Source organism: Culex pipiens, chromosome 2, assembly GCF_016801865.2.
Source record: "Culex pipiens pallens isolate TS chromosome 2, TS_CPP_V2, whole genome shotgun sequence".
NCBI lineage: Eukaryota > Metazoa > Arthropoda > Insecta > Diptera > Culicidae > Culex > Culex pipiens.
In genome coordinates, this window is record NC_068938.1 from 216,214,193 (window position 1) to 216,235,957 (window position 21,765).

Below are 21,765 nucleotides of genomic sequence, written 5' to 3' on the forward strand. Positions count from 1 at the left end.
AATGATTAATGAAATAAATTTGAGATACGCTTAATGCAAAAAAACTCAACCTAAATTATGTTTTTTTTTGTGAATAGCATGATAATTTTGTTTTGAATCTAAAAAAGTATTTGAAAATAATAAGGTCATCAGAAATGTTGCATTAATTAAAAAAAAAACTTAATCTAGAAAACTAGACACATGTTGGGCTTCCCAAAAAAGAGCAACACATTTTTTGTTATCAGTTTGGGAAATCCGTAAATGATTGTACAAAAAAATCGACCCTTAACGTGAACAAAAGTTCATGCCACCCGGAACTATCAGGAAGAAACTGTTCAAAACCTTAATTTTAGAATGGTTCACCATGAAAGTTGAACAGATTTCTTCCTGGCGTGAACTTTGTTCACATTCTGGAATGACTTATTGACATAACTTAACACTCAAGCCAGGGACCTACAAACTGTGAAGATTTTTCTTAGCAAAAGAAACCAAAAAAAAAATCTTTGTTAGAATTACGATAATGTTGTTACACCCTAATATTCTATATACCTTTGCTCTTTTGGAAATTTTAGTAAAATCTGAGCAGATTAATTCACGATTTTGTAGAAATAAATATTTTTTTTGTTAGTAAAAACCACTTTTAAGTGGGTTTTGACTGTAAAAAAAATTGATTTGAAGCTAATCTACTGATGTTTATTTTTTTTGAATAAAAAAGCAATTTCCTCAAAATCTCGAAAAAAAATGTTGATTTTGTTGTACTAAAGGCGGTTAATTTAAAATGCATTCAAGGCTGTTTCAAAAACACCCAAAAAGCAAAAACTGCAAATTTGGTTTATTGGACCTTTTTTTTAAAAAAAAAACTTGTAAATTGATGTTATAAAACAATGCACAAGATTTGGAAACAAATACAATGCTGGCAGTAGCTGAAACATTGGTGTAAGTGATAAAATTTAGTTTTCCTAGGGTGGCCACTCAAATCCCAATTTCAATTTCCCGACTTTTCCAGAACCTCAAATAATTGGAATTTCTCACCCGAAAAAATATTGCAAAATCTGTTTATAAAAAAATTCGACATCCACCATCGAATAAAATTTCTTAATAAATATAAAAAAAAGTACTTAAGAAATCTAAAACAATCAAATTGAAAATTGAAAATTTCAAATCTAAAAAATACATTAGATTTTATGCTTCGTTTTAAACATTGCCAAACATTAAATTTTGTTCTTTAAGGCCGTTACATTTTTTTTCAATGTAATTATTATTTTGAGTTCATGCTAATAAAAAAGTTATTATAAATTTATTTTTCTAATATTGCGTTTTCTGATATTAAAATTATAAAATAATCCATGTTGATTTCTTAACTTGTCAGTTTTCCATTATATTTCAATGCGAAATCAAGTACAATAAGAATTCATGCTTCAACACTTATATTTTGCAAGAGATTTGAATAGACAAATTCATAAAAGATATTTGTAATGGCCTAAATTTAAAATGTCTTCATCACTTTTATAATTTCAAAATATGCAAAAAAAATCAATTGCTTTGTAGTTTTGTTTTCATTTGATAGTCAAGTTTTTCTATTAAATGACTATCAACCTTTATATACATTTTTTTGAACCATGCTCATAAAAAAGCTTAAGAGCAGGGGTGCTCAAAGTTTTTTAAGAGCGGGTTAGTTTTTAAGCTCACATGAGATTGAGCAAAATTGATGATTGAAAACAATTAAGTTAAGTTATTTCAATCTATAAAACAGAAAAGTACATCCATCAAATGCTTATTTTTAAATTTCAGGTTTGTATGTATTTTGTGGACATTTTCGTCATTGAAATAGTGAAAAACAGAAAATTATTTTTTTCAAAAGTTTTGTCATAACAGCTTCCAATCAATTGTATAAAAATCAACAAAACCAAAATAGAGCAATTCCATCTCAAATCAGGAATTTTTGTGGTACTTTTGTACCCGACCCTCTCCGATTTCAATGAAACTTTGTAGGCATGTTATCCGAGGCCTATATAAGCCATTTTTGTGTATATGGAGCCAATTGTACTCGAAAATTACATTTGAGAAGGGCGTAAGTTGTTTAGATAATTTTTCATTCTGTAATTTAAAAATGACTTTATCTCGAAGGCGTTGCATCGTACCAAAAAGTGGTCAAAGACAAATTTGTAGGAAATTGGACGGGATTTCTGAAAAAAATACACTGAAAGAAAAATACACGCCACTTCTATGGGATTTTTCAATTTTTATGTTTAAAAGTTAAATTTTAAGGTGAAGTCACGATTTTTCTCCGTTCAAAATTTTTGAGAAAAAAGCCTAAGATGTTACAAAAAGACTCACGAAAAATGCAGGATGGTATGTCTTTCCTAAAAAAATACAAAAATCATTTACTAAAACTGTTTTTTGAAAAGTGGTCTAAACGTCAAAATTTTCAAAAACCGATAGTGGGAATCGATTCTCCAGACAATTTAACATAAAAGTCTCCATATTGACCATTGTCCTAAGTCCAATCCTTGCGAAGATACAGCGGTTTTAAAAATAAAAATGTTGAAAAAAATAGCTTTTTTGGTGGTTTTTTGCATTTTCTATAGGCAATCAAACGTCAAAATTACCCCCCACTAGAGGACGCTCAAACTTGGGGTGATGTTTTCATTATAACCTACAGCGAGTAAATTGGTTTGAAATTTGAAATTGTTTTACTTCATCGTAAAATCGACATTAATAGCAAATTATACCAATTTCAGGTAAGAAATAAATAGCTTATTTGATATAAACGAAAATATTTTTGTGATGGTCGATTTAACCTGTTCATTATCTGATTCAAAATAAGGGAATGTTTTAATCAACCAAAACATAACTAATCAATTGAGAATGTAGATTATTCAAGTGGACAATTATTTTTTAAAGTCACTTCTTCCATAAAAGCAAAGATCCGCTTGAAAAATGATAATTGGATTGATTTTCAAAATTAGCAATCTAACCTCATTCTCACGTTTTCAATCCGGATCTCAGAATTTTCAATGAAAAAGACAACTTAGCAAAAAAATCAAAAAGTCAGTCGATAGAACTTTTTATTTCTTACCTCCTGTTAACTTTATTTTATTCCAAAAAATCAATTTTCTTTTAAAAAATCTTAGAATAGTTTTCACTCCCCTTTGCACTTATCGCGCAAAACCGTAAACGTAACCTTGCACCAAAGTTCTCCTACTCGAATGTAGGTGGCGAATAGAGTTTTAGCTTTGGTTTTGGGGGCCTATATGACAGACTTAATTTTTCAGTCTCGACAATATTTTTACCGGAAAGCTCGTCCAATTTCCCATAAGTTTGCCTTTGACAGCTCTACAAAGTTTCATTGAAATCGGAGAGGGTCGGGTACAAAAGTACCACAAAAATTCCTGATTTGAGATGGAATTGCTCAATAAATAAATCGAAATAGTGAAAGGTACCTTATTTTTTTGTAAAGTACTCACAAAAAACTAAAAGTATTTAAATTGAAAATTAAGCAAAATATTTTAAAAATACTAAAATTATTCAAAAGATAGAAAATAATTTTCATTCGAGTATACTTGAGATTCCAGACTTTTCCCAACTTTTTGACAAAAAATCACAAATTCCCGACTTTTTTTCCCGATTTTTTATGGCTGTATCTTGGTACTGAAGTGACAAAAACTAATTGTTTAAAAAGCAAAATTGTTCAGAAAATTGTTAACTACATGATTATGGTATTGGTTTTGGTGCCAAATTTTATTTAGAAGGATTTTTGAGGGAAATTCGTAAAAAAATCAGGCAAAAAATAATTTTTCCAACTTAAACATGCTGCCAATAAAAACTGACGACTTCTTGGATCAGTATGAATACAGAACATTATTGGTAGGATTCCTAACAATGATTTAAAATAAAATACGGGGTAATTTGAACCCATTTTTTTAAAGGGTTTAGAACAAAATATGATATTTTCTATGAAAACAGACCATTTTTCAGTAAATCGCAAATCGCGAGGTTTCCGCCACATCGCCTTTTTTTTGGGACACACTACTGTGCACCTTTAAATTTCTCTGAACTGTTCCGAATTTGTCGGATGAGTTTAATCCAATTTTCAATGTAAAAAAATGAAACGTTCGTGACATTTTCTGATCATTAATTTCAAAACTCTAAATTTAGCTTCAATTTATTGTGTTGAAAAGGTGCTTTGAAATTCTGATGAATGCTCAACTGTTTCCATTTACTTACCCTCATGCTTTTAAAAGGATCATCGTCGTCGTAATCGTCCTCAATCTGAGCAATCACCATCCCAAAAGCACAGAAAATCGCCAACCACAGCATCAAAGTTCTCCCCGTCGTTATCGGCTTCATCTTTGTTCACTTTCCACAATTATTAAAATGTTCAACCTGCTCCTTCGACTGCCACCGCGAAACTGAGCCCAGACAGTGGCAAATTTTACAAAGCGGGCACGCGATCTTCTTTCTGGGGAATCCCTGTTTTGTGCGTTATCAAGTTTTTTTGAGGACTTGTTCGGATTTGAGTTAAATCGCTAGCCGGCGAGCATTTAATTTCCTACATATTTAATGATTCAGAACAGCAGCATTTTTCTTCTTGTTTGTTTTGTTTTTGCTTATTGACTCGGATTGCGCCAACGAAAACGAGATTAAAATTGCTCTTTCTCTCTCTCTCTTTACTGCTCTTTCTAGCATGCATATGATCTCTGTCTAAAGTAGGTATTGTTAATGAAAACACGTTTAGTTTTACTATCACAAAAACGAAAAGGAAAAAATAATAATATTTAAAACTCTCTTTCTCTGTTTGTTTTGTTCCCTTTACCCTCTTGGAAAGGGGGAAAGGACACGGCTGCGGGGTTTTGTATATAAACTTGTGTGTGTTTGTGTAAGTCTGTTAAAACTGGTAATCAGTATAATATAATATAAATCGCTCTTTCTCTTTCTTTCTCGCTGTCTACGCGCAAAAAACGGAAAACTGATAATTTCCTGCCTGTTTCTATTTTTGTTGTTTGTATTTCTGTAACTTAAGGCTATAGTTAACAAAAATGATTGCAGAATAAAACCTGATTCCGCACAGTGACAGCAGTGTTTGTCGCGTACAATTTTAGTTTTCTCTTCTTTAATTGTTTAGTATTGTTTCTGAGTAGCGTTCCCTTTCTCTTTCTCTCAATTGTTGCCGCCGCTGCTTTTGTTGCAAAAGTTCTTCTTGTGAATTTTGAGGTGGTTCGCCTGGGCAAAGCACTTTCCACAGGTCTGGCAACGAAATGGCAGCTCGACCGTGTGGGACGAGTAGTGCTCGGTCAGCTCGTTGAGATCCGTGTAGCTTTTCCCTGAAAAAAGTTTTTCAAATTGAGTTCAAGATTTCGCAAACAGTCCAACCCTCAACCCACCACAAATGCTGCAGTCCAGCGGGTTGCCCTTTTTGTGCACCTTCATGTGGTTCTTGATATGGCTCTGCTGGATGAACGACTTGTTGCAGATGTTGCACCGGTACGGCCGCTCGTTGCTGTGAATGCGGATGTGGTAGATCAGGTTGATCTTCTGGATGAAGCTGATGCCGCAGATGAGACACTCGTGGGGCCGCTCGCCCGTGTGGATCTTGGTGTGGTTCGAGAGGGCCGAACTCTGCACGAACGCCTTGCCGCAGGTGGCGCACTTGAAGGCGCGCTCGCCTATGGAGAATGGGTTTTTTGTGAGTCATAAACATCAACAAGATCGATTATGCGGTTTTGGTAATCAATCCATTAAATTTTTGCTTTAATTACGCCCCCAAATTACCCCAAGTTACGAACCTATGCCCTTTGAAACGGACGAAGATTACAATGAAGCCTGTGGTACCCTGTGCGGGTTCAGGAGTGCGGTATGTGCACCCTGTGGTCGAACTGTCAGTCGAGGAGTGAAGATAAACAAATAACACGTGCTGCTAACGACTGATATTATACAACTTCTAAAATAAACTATTACTGTTAGTTACTCTGATTAATTGAGTCTTTCTTACTTTTCGAGTATCGGTCTCAAGTGGATTGCAACAAAGCCGTAAAAGAATTTTTCATGAACAGGGCCGAACTATGCAATGGAGCACAACGTACCGTTCAACCGACTGGAACGAAAGCCGCATGCAATATGAAGAAGGCTCCTTCAACTTAGCGATTGCAAAGATCCGGTCGCCGAAATAGCCTTCTTGGAGTTCGTGGACTACGAAATGTTGACATGCGACATGTCGTGTTCGACAATTTTTTCACATCCGTGCCTCTGTGCCAAGATATGGTCGCCCAAAACCTCTCCAGCATCGGAGCACTCCGAAAGAAAAAAGGAGGATACAGCTGTTATACAGACGTACAACAAATTCAAGGGTGGAGTCTTCTGCACGGACAAGGTGACTAAGAAATTCTTGTGCCAGCGAATTACACGGAGGTGGTCGAAGGCGGTTTTTAAAAACATCATCGATCTATCTATCCACAACTCGTTTGTTCTATTCCATTGGGCTAACCAAACGGTTTGCCTGACCAAACGGAAGTACATCGAATGGCTTGCAAAGGAGATTGCTGTCGGGCACGTTAACGTGCGGAATAGGAATGATTTCGGTACAGTCGAGACTCGATTATCCAAAGGCCTCGAAAAAAAAAAAAAAAAAAAACACTTCGGATGATCGAAATTCTATTGTTAGTTTGATTTTGGTTAACCGCGGTGGATTTTCTTGAAATAATTTGAACTGTTAAAAATCCACCAAAGCATCTACCACATTGATCACACAAAAAACTGTGGCTAACGCGATCAATTTTTGACAGTTCGACGCCAACAAATTATTTCAAGAAAATCCACCGCGGTTAACCAAAATCAAATTTACAATGCAACTCGAATCTTCGGATAATCAAATCACGATTTTTTTTGTTTTTGATTGTATGACCCCAGGACCGTGATACTGACGGAGCTTGCTGAAGCCGCCACCAAATGTTTGGTGGCGCTGTTTCGGGATAAACATTTCAGAGGGTCACAAATCAAAATATAATAATAATTATAAATATGAGCACTCTAGCTCAATGGAAAGTAGAAAAAATCTTTACACAACTTTCGAATTTTTAAATACCTAAGAAAAATTTAATAAATCTGCAACTAAGGCAAATTTCAATTGAGTCTTAAAATTCTTAAATAGGGCTTAAAAAATGCAACAAAATGAAGGGTGAAGCATCCCAATTGTTCAAATCTAACGGAAGTTATAAGCATTTTAGTGAAAAAATTGCAATTTTAGACCTGGAGCTCATTGGCGACATGTAGGAATAGAAATGTTATTTTCATCCATTTAAAAAAAACAAGAAAAAAAGACAATTACACCGTTTTTGCAGACTGAATACTAATATTAACGGGCGAACATTGAACGAAAAGCTCCAGGAGGATAAGGCGGGAAACGAACCCGCGCCCCATAGCAACTTAGGGATCGGCAATTTTTTTAAATTTTAGTTTAGTAAATAGTATAAATGGATAAATATAGACATTATAAGACATGTTATTCTGAAATTGGCTCAGGAACTCGAATTTGATAATTTCATCTCCAAAAAATGGGATATCCGAGCAAAAATTTTCACCTGAAACAATTGATCGTAACATTAAGTTTAAAGCTAGATAATACTCAAGCACTGAAATCCCAACCATGGTTATTGCTACCATATTGTGAAGTAAATTGAGGCACGATGTATTTTGCTAAAAACAAACCGCACAAACTTGATTTGAATAAATTACGTTGTCAATTTTACGATGTCCAGTAATGCATAGTAATTTTAACCCTCCAATACGGAAAAGATGATCATGATTTAGTATTCACTACCATGCAGTTTCGAGGAAGCATGGTGCATTACAAGAAAGCATGTTTTTGAGTCAATCAAACCAACTTCTATGGTACCCCGTGGTTTGAATGTGTTGGTAAATTTTCGACCAGAAAGCCTTCTATGAACAGCTGTTTTTAGACATAAAAATTCAAATTTAGTTGTTTTGTGTCTATTCTAACTGAAACCAATAAAAACTATCCAAATATTGTGCAAAAACATTGCTAAAATCACTTCCCAATTCATCCCATGTGTCCCGATTTGCCCCGGATAATGGTACACATTTAATTTCATTTTAACTAACAAAACAAAAATAAAGAAAAAATGATTATCGTCCTTTTGATTTTGCGCCCTTTTCGTCATGTTTCTCCCCATAATTTTGACACTAGACACCAAAACTTTGGTACTTTTTAGGCTTCAGTGACATTGTATGCAGATGACAGCCGTAGCATCCCCGTGTATGACCCCAAACATGCTCTAAAGCAAGGTTGTTAATCGATAGAATTATCGTCGATAATATTATCGTCTAACGATAACGATAATGGTTATCGTTATCGTCTGGACGATCGTTATCGTTATTTGGATAATTTGGACGATAACTCATTTTCAAAATCTTTTTTAAATTAACTTAATCTATCAATACCATGTTAAATTTTTAATGCATTCGCTTAGAATATATTTCTAGAATGTAGTAAGTTTCAAAGCATAAATTCTAAAATTTCCACAAAATACCGATTTTTTTTAAGTACTCAAATTTTTATAATTTGCAATATGGGTGTCAAACGATTAAAAATATTGCATGCATTTTCACTGTTTTAGAGTTTTTTTTTTTTCACAAAATACCGTATTTTTTTTCATAATACGCAATATTAGTATCAAACGATTCGAAATTTTGCATACATTTTCACTGGTTTCGAGTATTTTGAATGAAACACTCAAATTTTATTTCAAATTTCAAGAAAATACGGTATTTTGTGAAAATTTTAATGTTTCATTAAAAAAACTCTATAAAAGTTAAAATACATGCAATCATTTGATACCCATATTGCGAATTATGAAAATTTCAGTATTTTGGACAGAGTACGGTGTTTTGTGAAAATTTTAGTATTTCTTTAAAAAACTATATAAAAGTTAAAATACATGCCAAATTTCAAATCGTTTGATACCCATATTGCGAATCATAAAATTTTTAGTATTTTCGAGAAAATATGGTATTTTGTGAAAATTTTAGTATCTCATTCAAAAAACTCTAAAACAGTTAAAATACATGCAAAATTTCGAATCGTTTGATGTTATAATCGAATTTTAAAATTTTCAGTATTTTCGAAAAAATATGGTATTTTGTAAAAAAAGTATTTCATTCAAAAAACTCTAAAACGACGAAAATGCATGCAAAATTTCGAATCGTTTGATACCCATATTGCAAATTATAAAAATTTGAGTACTTTCAAATGAATAAGGTATTTTGTGATTGTTTTTTGTATTTATTCGTTAAGACTTACCATACTATTAAAATATTTTTTTTAAATATATTTGAAAATTCAACATAATTTGGTTGGTTTTAGTCAATTTTAGAATTATATTAAATATAAGTTAGCGTCCGTTATCGTCGATAAAATTATCGTCGATAGAACTATCGGAAAAACGATAACGATAGATTATCGTTATCGTCCCGACGATAACGATAGAACCATTGTTATCGTTATCGAATCTCGATAATTTTATCGTTATTAGCCTTGCTCTAAAGTGATTTAGAATGTTTAAATCCAAGATGGCGCCCAAAAAAGCAATGTTGAAATACTGAAAAAGTGTATTTGGTATGCTGAAAGGCAATCGAAAACTCTAATTTGAGTAATTTGACTAAAATGGGGTCGAAGAACTTGAATTTGAATCGCTTATTTAACAGATTGAATTCCACCCCTAAATCCGAGAAACCAAAAAGTATCAACACGTGATAGTCGTCACTTACTTAGGAACACAGGGTGGCATATTCCGTGCAGCTACTTGCCATTGACTAAGCCAAAGGGACATATCCATGAACCACGACTATTCCAAATGAAGGACTGTATCTTCTATACCATTCATAATTATATCTGAAATCAACTCTTTTCTCTGGGACATGGGCTTTTCCAGAGCATTCACGCTTATTGGGACAAAGGCCTCTACCTCGATTCGAACACTCTAAGCTCAGTGTTACTTAGTCCTGAAAGGTACTAGCAATAGTGGCCAAATAAGTGACATATCTTTGAACCGTGAGGGTTCTGAAGACGTTGTACGTTGAATCTACATCCGACTTTCCCCTCCTATCGTACGACACGCGCTACTCACTACTTACCCGAATGGATCCGCTTGTGGTTGGTCAGCGTTGACTGGTGGGCAAATACCTTGCCGCACTCGTCGCACCTGTGAGTAAACCTTCGAATGTTTAGTATCGCATTGTAAAGCCCAAAGCCTTTCCATATCTACCTGTGGGACAGCTCGGGGCTGTGGATCCGGACGTGGTAGTTGAGTTTGTACTTGTCCTTGAAGTACTTGCCACAGATGTCGCACCGATACTCGGACACCTGGTTGTAGTCGTGGTACTTGCGCTCCTTCTTGCCCGGCGGTTTGATCGTCCGGATGAACTGCTCCTCGGGGATCTTGGTAACGGTGCGCACGTAGTTCTCGGTGTACTCCTCCTTGATCTTGATGATAAACCCCTCCGGAAGGGGTGGCAGAACGATGGTTTTGGCCGCTTTCGGTTTTTTCTTCTTTTTGCCCGTGGTGGCAGGTGCGGGAGTCGCTCCAGAAGGTGGTCCGCCAGCGGAACCCTGATCCTGGGGAGGCTGCTGCAGCAGTCCTCCGGCGGCCAGCAGTTGAGGCACGTTCAGCTGGTGCTGGATGTGCTGGACGACGACGTTATGCGACACCGGAGGTGTATTGTTCTCGTACGGATCGATCTCCTTCTTCAGGTTGACAATCATCCCCGGTGGAGGTTGTAGTTGCTGTTGCGGGGGTGGCGGATTACCAGATTGCTGCTGCTGATGGTGCTGGGCAGTGGACTGTTGCTGTTGTTGCTGCTGCTGCTGTTGCAAGTGTTGCTGGTGGATTTGCTGCAGCTGGTAGTGGTTCTGCTGGAGTCCCGGCGGGAGCATAGGAAGATGCTGTGGGAGGTAGATTCCATCCCGCTTCAGCTGGTCGTTCGGGATGAAGCTGTCAAAAAAATTGGAAAGAAAAAATCACTAATCCGCACCATTTCGCCTTTCCCACCCACAAAAATACTCACAAGTTCATTGTTTGTTTACATCCGAACGGCGCTGCCTACTTTTCAGCTCGATTTGCGGCAAAATTTTCACCTTTTTTCTTCTTGATGGTGGCTGCTGCTCTCAAACTCAACTTGACTGCGAGAAAAGGGTGTAGGAATTTAGCAAAACAACGCTAGCAGGCCAGGCCAGACGACGACGACGACGACCCTCTTGCAAAGCATAGCCCGAGAGAGAGAGTGCGCTACGGCGACGATGACGACGAAGAAGATGAACGAGGCATGCATGGGGAGAGAGAGGAGAGAATGAAGAAAAAGAGAGGATAAGAGAAGAAAAAAAGTTTGACAGCTGACTGGATGGTCCGGTGGAAAAAAGATGGCGGATCGTAGAGCACGGTGATAATGAGAGAGTCATGCACGGGATGGAGTTTAGTTAAATATGATCATAAATAAAGCAGCTTAAAAAAATCCCGATTATTCGAAGCCTCGATTATCAGAAGTTCGACTATCTGATTGTTTGAATGGGACTTTGGATAATCGAACCATGACAAATTTAGTTTCGTAATTTAGTAAAATTTGAGTGATTGATTGCCTGTTATCTTACCAACATATTTAATTTAAATAATCTAGATGAACTTAAGAGTTGCTATTGTCTTTTGCAAGCAACCAAACTTTTCGGCACCCTCAGCAAACGGCAAATCTGTACAGATTGCTGCCGGATCTCTCCCGGAAAAGATCCGGCTGCAATTTTGTATGGTTTGACGTTTGCGAAGGGTGCCGAAAAAAGGCAAAAAAAAAACAATTCGAGCTCAACAATAAAAAGAAGGACAAGAAAAAAAATTGGATTTGAAAATTCTGAGGAAAATTAAGAGTAGTTACGGGGTTATATTCGAGAAAAAAAAATAAATAGCAAACCACGTTTTCAATATTTATGTTGAATGTTGATAGCAAAAGTTAGCCTAAAAGTCTTTCTTTTTCTAATTTTATTAATTTTAATACTTTATTTGAAAGAGTTATCAGTGCAGTTATCAATAAACTGTTTTGCATGACGTGCATGAACGTGGTTTTGTTTACATTATTTTTACAATGTTCAGTTGAGTTTGCCTTCTGTAATAGAATGTTGAACTAGTTTAAACATGCAATTTAGGCCGTTGCAAATATTTTTCAAAGTTTATGTCGCCCCCCCCTTCAAAGTCGGCCTGAATAATCAGGGGGCAAAAAAATATTTTTTCGAAAAACTTCAAAATTTTAATGAAAATTAAAGTTTAATCAACTGAAAACCAGTTAAAATGCATTTTCCTGCGTTTATAATCATATTAAGCATGTTTGAGCTCTTTTGAAAACATTTTAAATTTTCATGAAATACCAATTAAAAGTTTTTTTTTCGCAAAAAAAAAAAATCCGTCAATATCTCCATATTTTGAAAACTAATGATTGGAGAGCAACTAGACGCGTGTTAAATGCATTTCAAAACACTTTTTGCATCCAAATGTTGAAACCTAGGCTTGTAATTTCATTTTTTTATATTTTTTTATCTTTTTGCCCCCCCTCTCGACTATGGTCAGAGCCGAGGGACATTAAATTTATAAAATATTTGCAACGGCCTTATTGATGTTTAATAATCCTGAGTTATAACTTTTCCCATGCTTTGGTCTTGGTAAATTAAAAAAAATGTATAAAAAATATTGTGAAGCGCTGTTATAATTAAAATAAAGCATTTTTTTTTCTTGCCACCATTTTTTTCAATTGTTTCCCAAAAAGTAACACTAATTGAAATAAAATAATACATAAGTATTAGATACTAAATTAATCATGTTTTTTTTATTTTTTTAACCATGGTAAAAAATGTTTTTTACTTAGGTTTAATGAATTATATCATGTTTTGTAGAAAATTAACAAGAGAATAGGAGTTCTGTTTTCTATAGGGGTATTTCTCTACCAACTCACACGAAATCGGGAAAAGTTGCCCCGACCCCTCTTCGATTCGCGTGAAACTTTGTCTTAAGGGGTAACTTTTGTCCCTGATCACGAATCCGAGTTCCGTTTTTTGATATCTCGTGACGGAGGGGCGGTACGACCCCTTTCATTTTTGAGCATGTGAAAAAAGAGGTGTTTTTCAATAATTTGCAGCCTGAAACGGTGATGAGATAGAAATTTGGTGTCAAAGGGACTTTTATGTAAAATTAGACACCCGATTTGATGGCGTACTCAGAATTCCGAAAAAACGTATTTTTCATCGAAAAAAAACACTAAAAAAGTTTTAAAAATTCTCCCATTTTCCGTTACTCGACTGTAAAAAATATTGGAACATGTCATTTTATGGGAAATTTAATGTACTTTTCGAATCTACATTGACCCAGAAGGGTCATTTTTTCATTTAGAACAAAATTTTTCATTTTAAGATTTCGTGTTTTTTCTAACTTTGCAGGGTTATTTTTTAGAGTGTAACAATGTTCTACAAAGTTGTAGAGCAGACCAACGATGCTAGATTATTTTATGGAAGATCTGTATTTTACTTAAGATTAATCTGTATTTTATCTGTATTATGTCAAATTCGAAGCCATACAAGACATTTCTAAACTTTTAACAGCAGATTTAAGCTTTTTAGTGATATTAAAGCATAATTCAATTACTAAATTGTTGAAATTTTTAAATACAATCAATTTTTTAAAATCTGTATATACAGATTTTTGTGATTTTTGGGATCGAAAAATCTGTAAAATACAGATTTATCTGTATATCTGGCATGACTGGAGCAGACAATGGAATACCCGATTCGAGTGGTAGTTTGACAGTTCGCTCCATAAGAAATACATTGTTCACTACCAATCGCGTCGGGTACTCCATTACAAAAAAATTGATATATAGACATAAGGAGTTTGCTCATAAACATCACGAGTTATCGCGATTTTACGAAAAAAAGTTTTGAAAAAGTTACATTTTGCGTTTCTCTTTGTTTCGTCGTCCGTGTCTGTCTCGGGTGACCATGAACGGCCATGATCGATGACGACCAACTTTTTCAAAACTGAATTCTGAGTACGCCATCAAATCGGGCGTCTTATTTTACATGAAAGTCCCTTTGACACCAAATTTCTATCTCATCACCGTTTCAGACTGCAAATTATTGAAAAACACCTCTTTTTTCGCATGTTAAAAAATGGAAGGGGTCGTACCGCCCCTCCGTCACGAGATATCAAAAAACGGACCTCGGATTCGTGATCAAGGACAAAATTTACCCCTTAGGACAAAGTTTCACGCAAATCGAAGAGGGGTCGGGGCAACTGCTGTGTGAGTTGGCGGAGAATTACCCATAGTATTTACCGAAAAATAAGCTTTGTTTCAATTTTCAAGTGATATTATCAAAACTTGAATATAAGAATGTTTTGATCCAATACTATTTTTTATAGCGATGAAAATGACTGATTTATAACAATGGAAAAAATATTGGGAATAGATTTCAACCGATTTTTAATGTTTTTGTTGAGAAAATACTCCCATATTTAACAAAAAAACATAAAAAATTAAAAATAGGACGGTGCCTATCAAGCATGCATCGAAACTTGCATTGTTCCTGCGCCTAAAAGTATACATTCACCGCAAACCAATAATGCCACAGAAACACGCTCGGGTGCTTTTTCTCCCTCGCACTTCAAATTCCAACTCGAAGTCCATCATCCGCAATGGGTGCAAGAAGTCCCACAATTTTGGTATGCACCGGGTAGAACGGTTCACATTCCTCCGTGCCTGGCTGGACGACCTCAAAATTCTCCAATTTCGTTCCGTAACACTTTCGGGAAAGGCCAGGACTCTGGACTCTGGACCGGATGCCGATGCAGCAGTCCATCGAAATTCATCATCATCGTCGACGTCGTCTTTATTGAGTTTTGTATGAAAAGGAGGAGGAAAGAATCACATGACGGAAGACGATAGAAATTAAATTGACCATTCAGGAGACGAGTGCTGTGACGTGTAGTGCTGGTTGACGCCATTCGGGGGCTACACTCTGAACAACGCCATCTCTTCTTGTGTGGGGATATTTACTCTTTTTTGGGACTCGAATCACTTTCCGAGGACAGTTTTGCCTCTTGAGGATGCAACCGAAAATGTCGTGCTCCGAAAAAAGTGTCCATCATTCGGGGTTCGTATCTGTGGTTCACTTTGGCCGGATGCTGCTGGATGCTATTGCTGGAGCACAAGAAACTGAACTGACATGTTTTGTCATTCTTGTGGTTTCTTTTGAAACCCGGAATTGGTCCCATCGGTATTGGTGGCCAGAGGGGAGGATTTTGGACCGGACAAAATGTTGGTACTCTTCAGCTCAATGGACTGAAATGAAACGATTTGATTTCAAATATTTGTTAGGAAAACGGATGGAAAACAGATTTTTTCCATATTCCTTATTCAACAAACAACAAACAACAAACAACAAACAACAAACAACAAACAACAAACAACAAACAACAAACAACAAACAACAAACAACAAACAACAAACAACAAACAACAAACAACAAACAACAAACAACAAACAACAAACAACAAACAACAAACAACAAACAACAAACAACAAACAACAAACAACAAACAACAAACAACAAACAACAAACAACAAACAACAAACAACAAACAACAAACAACAAACAACAAACAACAAACAACAAACAACAAACAACAAACAACAAACAACAAACAACAAACAACAAACAACAAACAACAAACAACAAACAACAAACAACAAACAACAAACAACAAACAACAAACAACAAACAACAAACAACAAACAACAAACAACAAACAACAAACAACAAACAACAAACAACAAACAACAAACAACAAACAACAAACAACAAACAACAAACAACAAACAACAAACAACAAACAACAAACAACAAACAACAAACAACAAACAACAAACAACAAACAACAAACAACAAACAACAAACAACAAACAACAAACAACACACAACAAACAACAAACAACAAACAACAAACAACAAACAACAAACAACAAACAACAAACAACAAACAACAAACAACAAACAACAAACAACAAACAACAAACAACAAACAACAAACAACAAACAACAAACAACAAACAACAAACAACAAACAACAAACAACAAACAACAAACAACAAACAACAAACAACAAACAACAAACAACAAACAACAAACAACAAACAACAAACAACAAACAACAAACAACAAACAACAAACGGCCGACCACGTCCACGTGCACACTCTTGTTTAGACTTTTAAAATCAGATACCCATCCATTGCAGCCTCTTTGGAAATTCTCTATTCAAAGCTTGTTTCAAAGTCACATTCCGACGAATCTGCATCCGATAGGTCTCCTCTCTTTGGCTAGATGCAACAATTTTCCACCCCCTTTTTTCTCCTATTGTTCTCACGACCTTTTCATACCCCGTGGAAAGAAAAAAAAAGGACACGTCCCTTTCCCCCTCCCCCTTAAAACCAGTACCGGCATTTGTCCTCTCTCGATGTCGGTGTCGGTTCCGGAGAGCACTTCCTGACCTCGAAAGCATAAAACAAAAAATAGAAAAAAAAAATTGCGGTCAAAGCACAAAGAGAAACGCTTAAAAACTTTGTCCATCGCCAGGAGTACCTTTCGGGACCCTTTTTTTGTTGTTCTCCCTCTATTGTTTCGCATAGAGAGGGTGGTGCAAATTATGAATATTCTGGCCTGCTTGGACCTCCGAGAAAGGGTGGGGCGCGGGCTGGTGGTGGTGGGAAGAAGAATCGGGATAACGCGTTGCATGTTGAATATTCAATCAGAGGAGACTTCTTTTTTTTGTTCTTTCTTTATTGGGCGAGCAACACGATGCAGTTGTACGAGGTGTCATCTTAGTTGGCCGTACGTGCTTTGTTGTTTGATTTGCAGATTGTTGGCGATTGTTATGGAGTGAATAACTAACTTTTGAGTCAATTTTTGATATTTATTGGATTGAAAAACTTCAGAATTATGTTGTAATTTCGATACTTGTATGCTCTCTTGTACTAAGCTAGCTGTGGGATTCCTTTTTAAAACAAGAGAGCACTAAGCATCGTTTTGTAACTGAGAAAGATTCATTATGAATTTTAAATATAAAATGACCATTTAAAAAATCGTAAAATGCAATCATAATGTTTTTTGTATGCGGAAGATTATCGATTTGACCTTAATCGTAACAAATCATTCACTCTGATCAACCTTAATATTAAAAAAAAAACGAAACTATTGGCACTACGCCCCCGGGGCATGGCCTTCCTCTAACGTGGGATTTCTGCTCCAGCGCCTCTGACGAGACAGGAGAAACCGGGACCGACGTTTTACTTCACCATCCGATAGAAGCTCAGTGGATAAGGCGGGAATCGAACCCGCGTCTCATAGCATCATCGGGATCGGCAGCCGAAGCCGCTACCCCTGCGCCACGAGACCCACAATAAATTATGATTAAAATAAAAAAAAGCAGAAAATCAGCATAAAAATATAGGTTCAAAGTGAAAAGAAGTAATGTTTTGGATGGTTGCTAATTTGATAGTATACACTCAAACCCCAGTGGTTTGACACCAACTGTTGTCAAACGAACGGGGTCCCTTTTTAGTTTGACGCCCCTTGTACACGGAGCTCACACCTACTACCAAACGTTTGCTTTGATAGTGTGCGTGAGCGCCGTGTAAAAAGTGACAGTTCGTCACTTTTTAGTTTGACTTTGACCAACCAACGCGTTGGGGTACAAACTAAAAAAGTTTCAAACGAAAAAGTGACCAACCACCGGGGGTTGAGTGTAATACTATTTCATGTTTATTGGAATTTTCACTAAATTCATATTTTAAAAGGTGATATTCATTAGAGATGTTTTATCAAAATTGTTCATCAAAAATTACATATAAAAATATTATATTACATTATTCCAATCTCAAATTTTTTTTTTTTCTGAAACCAGGTTTTATTTTAATTGGTGGAGTAATATTTGTACCAGCCTAATGATTGCCAACTGGACATAATGCATTTTTCAACAATTTTTTCATTGAAATGTTGAAATTCTGGCTTGTAATTTATTTATATATTTTTTTTTATTTCCCCCCATCTCGACTTTAGCCAGAGCCGAGGGACAATAACTAATTGGAGTTTTCACAGATAAAAATTAATTGCGCAAAACATTTTTTTTTGAAAATTGCCAAATGTAGATATGTTTTCGATTACAAAAAATGCCATCTTTTGGGCTATAACCCAAGTTGGTCAAGTTCATTTGGCAGTGTTGTAAATTTCTATTAAAAAAAGTAGGCAGAACTAGATAAATATTTCATAATCTGAAACATAAAACGGAAAGTTCTAACCGAAGTGGTTGGTTATAATGAGTAAAATTCAGAAAAATAGGTTACACTCTGAAAATTTACATATTTTTAAAATTTACCTTTTTTCTTAAAAACTTGATTTTACTAACTTTACCTCTTCGATTTTCATTAAATTTTTATATATTTCAGTGGATTTGTTTAACTTTTGAGCTATAGTGCTTGACGGACTTTTATTGGCCAAGTTAAAACTGTATGGAAAAATAATGCCTTTTGATATGTACTGCAATTTCCATCAAAAACATTCTAAAAATTATTAAAATAGCATTTGCAATCGAAAATAACTTTCGATTTTTTTTAAGAAAACGCTGTTTTTAAGTTATGGCCATTTTTTCAAAAAACAGAGTCTCGCTGTTGCTCTTCGCGAGGCAAGGCTTGCTTCGATCGTGTTTGGCCTGCGTCGTTTTTTCGCACGGGAAAAGAGGAAGAAAAAGTGTTTTTTCCCAAATTCCACTTTTTTCATAAAATTATTTTTATTAGGTCCTTTTCGGCGCTGTGACCTGGTTAGGACCGAGTCGGCTTTTGTAATTACATTTTACTTAAAGCTAAGAGTAATTACAGAGGATCTTGTGTGTAAATGTTAGTGGGAGGGGAGCCGATTACCCGCGGCCTACTCGGGGTTAGTAGGGAAGGGATTGATGTTAAAGACAAGGCGTGGGAAGGGAAGGGGGATTGTGTAGGGGTCTTGGTTGGCTCTGCTGGCCTTTGCTTTTGTCCTCAGCCGCAACTCGGTGCCCAGCTGCTGGGGCCAAATGCCAATTATTTATCATTATATACGCGCTGATCCCTGTTTTGCATGATGGGATTGGAAGTTTAAAGATAGTTCTAGGATCCGTCTGGTTCTTGTTCTATGTTTAGGCGGGGCCGACAATGCCCAATAACCTCGGAATTGGGCCGCTAGGATCTCTGCCATTCTGAAATGGGTCATTGGAAGCAGCGCGAGGGCTGTCACCACCTAATACCCGGGACTGAGATAAGCTATATCAGCATAACCCAAGTCTGATACAAATTATACTTTCCCATAATTTCGCTGCCGGCCTGCGGGTATTGGATTGTACCACACACACACACACATGGCATTTAAAAAAAAACAGTCCATTTTTAATTTTATTTTTAAATAGTGTCCATTTTTTCAAAAATATATTTGAATAGCTGAGAAAATTCTCTACAACTTAGGGGAACTATACCCTTTCTCAGCCTATTTCTATTATCGGCCTATCAGCACTTTGAACATGAATTACAGCTTTTATAAAGTGTTTTTGGCTTTTCCAAAGTAATAAATAGCTCAAATAAAAGTGAGTAAGCAACTCTCCATTGTTGATACATCTGAAAATGTTGATTTAATAGCGGAAAACTGCATAAGTGATGAGAATTGGTCGAACGGCTTAGAGTGATTAAAATGGGCATATTTCCCCTACTATTGAAAACTTCTTAGAAACGACCTTTGCGAATTAAAAACAATATATTTTTTATAGTGTAATTTTTTTCCTAAATTTTCCTGATAATCAACAATTGTGCTGAAGAAACCAAATAGATTAAAAAATCCTTCTTATGTTACAGGTTCTTGAATATTTATCTCGCATTTTTGTATGGGCAGCTGCTAACATTTTATCTAGATATTTTGTGCCATGTCCAATTTAAAGTCCAATTTAAAAAGTGTATTTTTTTCGATCTTATATTTTTTGAAAAGCTCTATGCAATACCTGCAGCTTTGTCGATGACATCAAATCGATCAGAAAATCCTGTTTCTGAAACACCACAATTTTGTTTATATGTTTTAAAAAATTTCCAATGCATTGTAAGACGTTTTCGAAGATTTTTCATTGAAATTCACTACGTTCAATCAATTCCGAATATTCTTAAGTGGTGTTTAATGACAGTATTTCCAGATCCAGTTTGTGGCACATTGAAGACATTTTCCGAATACTTACGGTATTTGAGATCTACTTCAAATTTCTCTTGGGTAAATCTTTTTTCTTATTTTAGATCACGAAATAAACATGAAGACTGCTCTAAAGTGGTCTCTAAACCACTTTAGAGCAGGCTTTATGTGGCTCTAAAGTTGATAGTAGAAGTGGATTGATAATAATATCAAAAGTAGTGATTGAGAAAAAATAATTAAATTTTTGGAGAAATTGCTCATTTTTGACTAAGAAGAATATTTACTTAGAAAACTTCACCTTAGCTTAGGCCGATGCAAATATTTTTCAAAGTTTTTGTCCCTCGGCTCTGACCGGGTTCGAGAAGGGGGCAAAAAAAAATTCGGGCCGATTCTGAATGGGGAGGAGACAGAAACTGTTTAACTATTTAAAGAATTCCACAAGGAAATGTGCGTAAAAGCCGGTTCAACGAGCTCGGTGAACCGTATCAACCGAGCGATTTAATCAGTCTGTCTCCTCTTCTTTTTTTTTGGTTAAAAGCCTAACCGATAGCTTGGCTTGCCACGTTCAGGGTCAAACATATATGAAAAACTAATTCACAAATTATTTGAACTCACTACCGGGCTACGGTGGACTATAAAACTTGGCCGCTCTCCATCGAGCCAGTATCATTCGTTTGTGGTTCTTCAACCGTTAAACAACTAAACTCGCTCAACATGAAGGTAAGCGTTTTGTGAATTTCCCAATTTGGTACTGATCTCTCTCGTTTCCCCAAGCTGTTCATCGTCTTGGCAGTGGCCATCGCCGTGTCGTCCGGAGCACCCGCCGAGGAGTCCAAGAAGGACAAACGCGGAATCATCGAAATCGGCCACAACTTCCACTACGAGGAACCGTCGCTGGTGTACGAGCAGCACCACGCCGTTCCGGTGACCGTCGAGAAGCACGTCCCCGTGGCGGTGAAGGTCCCCTATCCGGTCCACGTGGAGAAGCACGTGCCCGTCATCGTGGAGAAGAAAGTTCCCGTGTACGTTGAGAAGAAGGTTCATGTGGCTGTTGATCGCCCTGTGCCTTATCCCGTCGAGGTGAACGTTCCGGTGCTGCACAAGAAGATCGTCGAGGTGGCCAAGCCCTACCCGGTGTACGTGGAGCAGGCGCGTCCGGTCGTCGTGAAGGACGATCACTACTACGGTGGACAGTTCTACAAGAAGCCGTACTGGGGTTGAGTGAATCGGTTTGGTTTGACTTGATAAATTATGGAAAGAGATTTTGCGATTGTTGAAAAAATAAATGGCATTGTAAATATTTAAAAGAAGTATTTTTTTCACCTATTTTTCAACAAAGTTTAGCTAAAAAAGTGTCACTGTCATCTGTTGATTGTGGTGCCTTCAATAACCCATCACACAAAAAATCGCTCATATCTTCCAAAAGAGGGCACCCATCCATCATACTCTGTTCCCCAACGACGGACTCATTTCGTACAAAAGATACCTAACCTAG

At 36.3% G+C, this 21,765-nt stretch overlaps 3 protein-coding genes across 4 annotated transcripts in view; 1 reads left to right on the plus strand and 2 right to left on the minus strand.

The window, feature by feature from the left end:
- LOC120431053 (phenoloxidase-activating factor 2-like) overlaps positions 1–4,482 on the minus strand; it is a 5,778-nt gene extending 1,296 nt beyond the window's left edge. Inside the window, exon 1 of the mRNA XM_052708084.1 lies at positions 4,207–4,482. Coding sequence (XP_052564044.1) covers positions 4,207–4,329 — 123 coding nt within the window. The 5' untranslated portion in view covers positions 4,330–4,482. The remainder of the gene's footprint in view (positions 1–4,206) is intronic.
- Positions 4,483–4,635: 153 nt separating this feature from the next.
- Positions 4,636–11,281, minus strand: LOC120430089 (zinc finger protein 8-like). 2 transcript variants are annotated; one of them, XM_039595176.2, is made up of 5 exons: positions 11,059–11,281; positions 10,260–10,985; positions 10,129–10,208; positions 5,364–5,645; positions 4,636–5,303 (listed from the first exon to the last, which is right to left on the minus strand). In XM_039595176.2, exons 1-5 carry the CDS (start codon positions 11,064–11,066, stop codon positions 5,140–5,142), a joined length of 1,260 nt encoding a protein of 419 aa, XP_039451110.1. In that variant the 5' UTR covers positions 11,067–11,281; the 3' UTR covers positions 4,636–5,139. The 2 variants fall into 2 exon arrangements, with proteins under 2 accessions (XP_039451110.1, XP_039451111.1); XM_039595177.2 differs by having other exon boundaries at positions 10,129–10,196; positions 11,059–11,279.
- Positions 11,282–20,984: 9,703 nt separating this feature from the next.
- Positions 20,985–21,524, plus strand: LOC120430088 (uncharacterized). The gene is made up of 2 exons (XM_039595175.2): positions 20,985–20,990; positions 21,045–21,524. The coding sequence occupies exons 1-2, from the start codon at positions 20,985–20,987 to the stop codon at positions 21,489–21,491; spliced, it is 453 nt and encodes a 150-aa protein (XP_039451109.1). The 3' UTR covers positions 21,492–21,524.
- Positions 21,525–21,765: the final 241 nt, after the last annotated feature.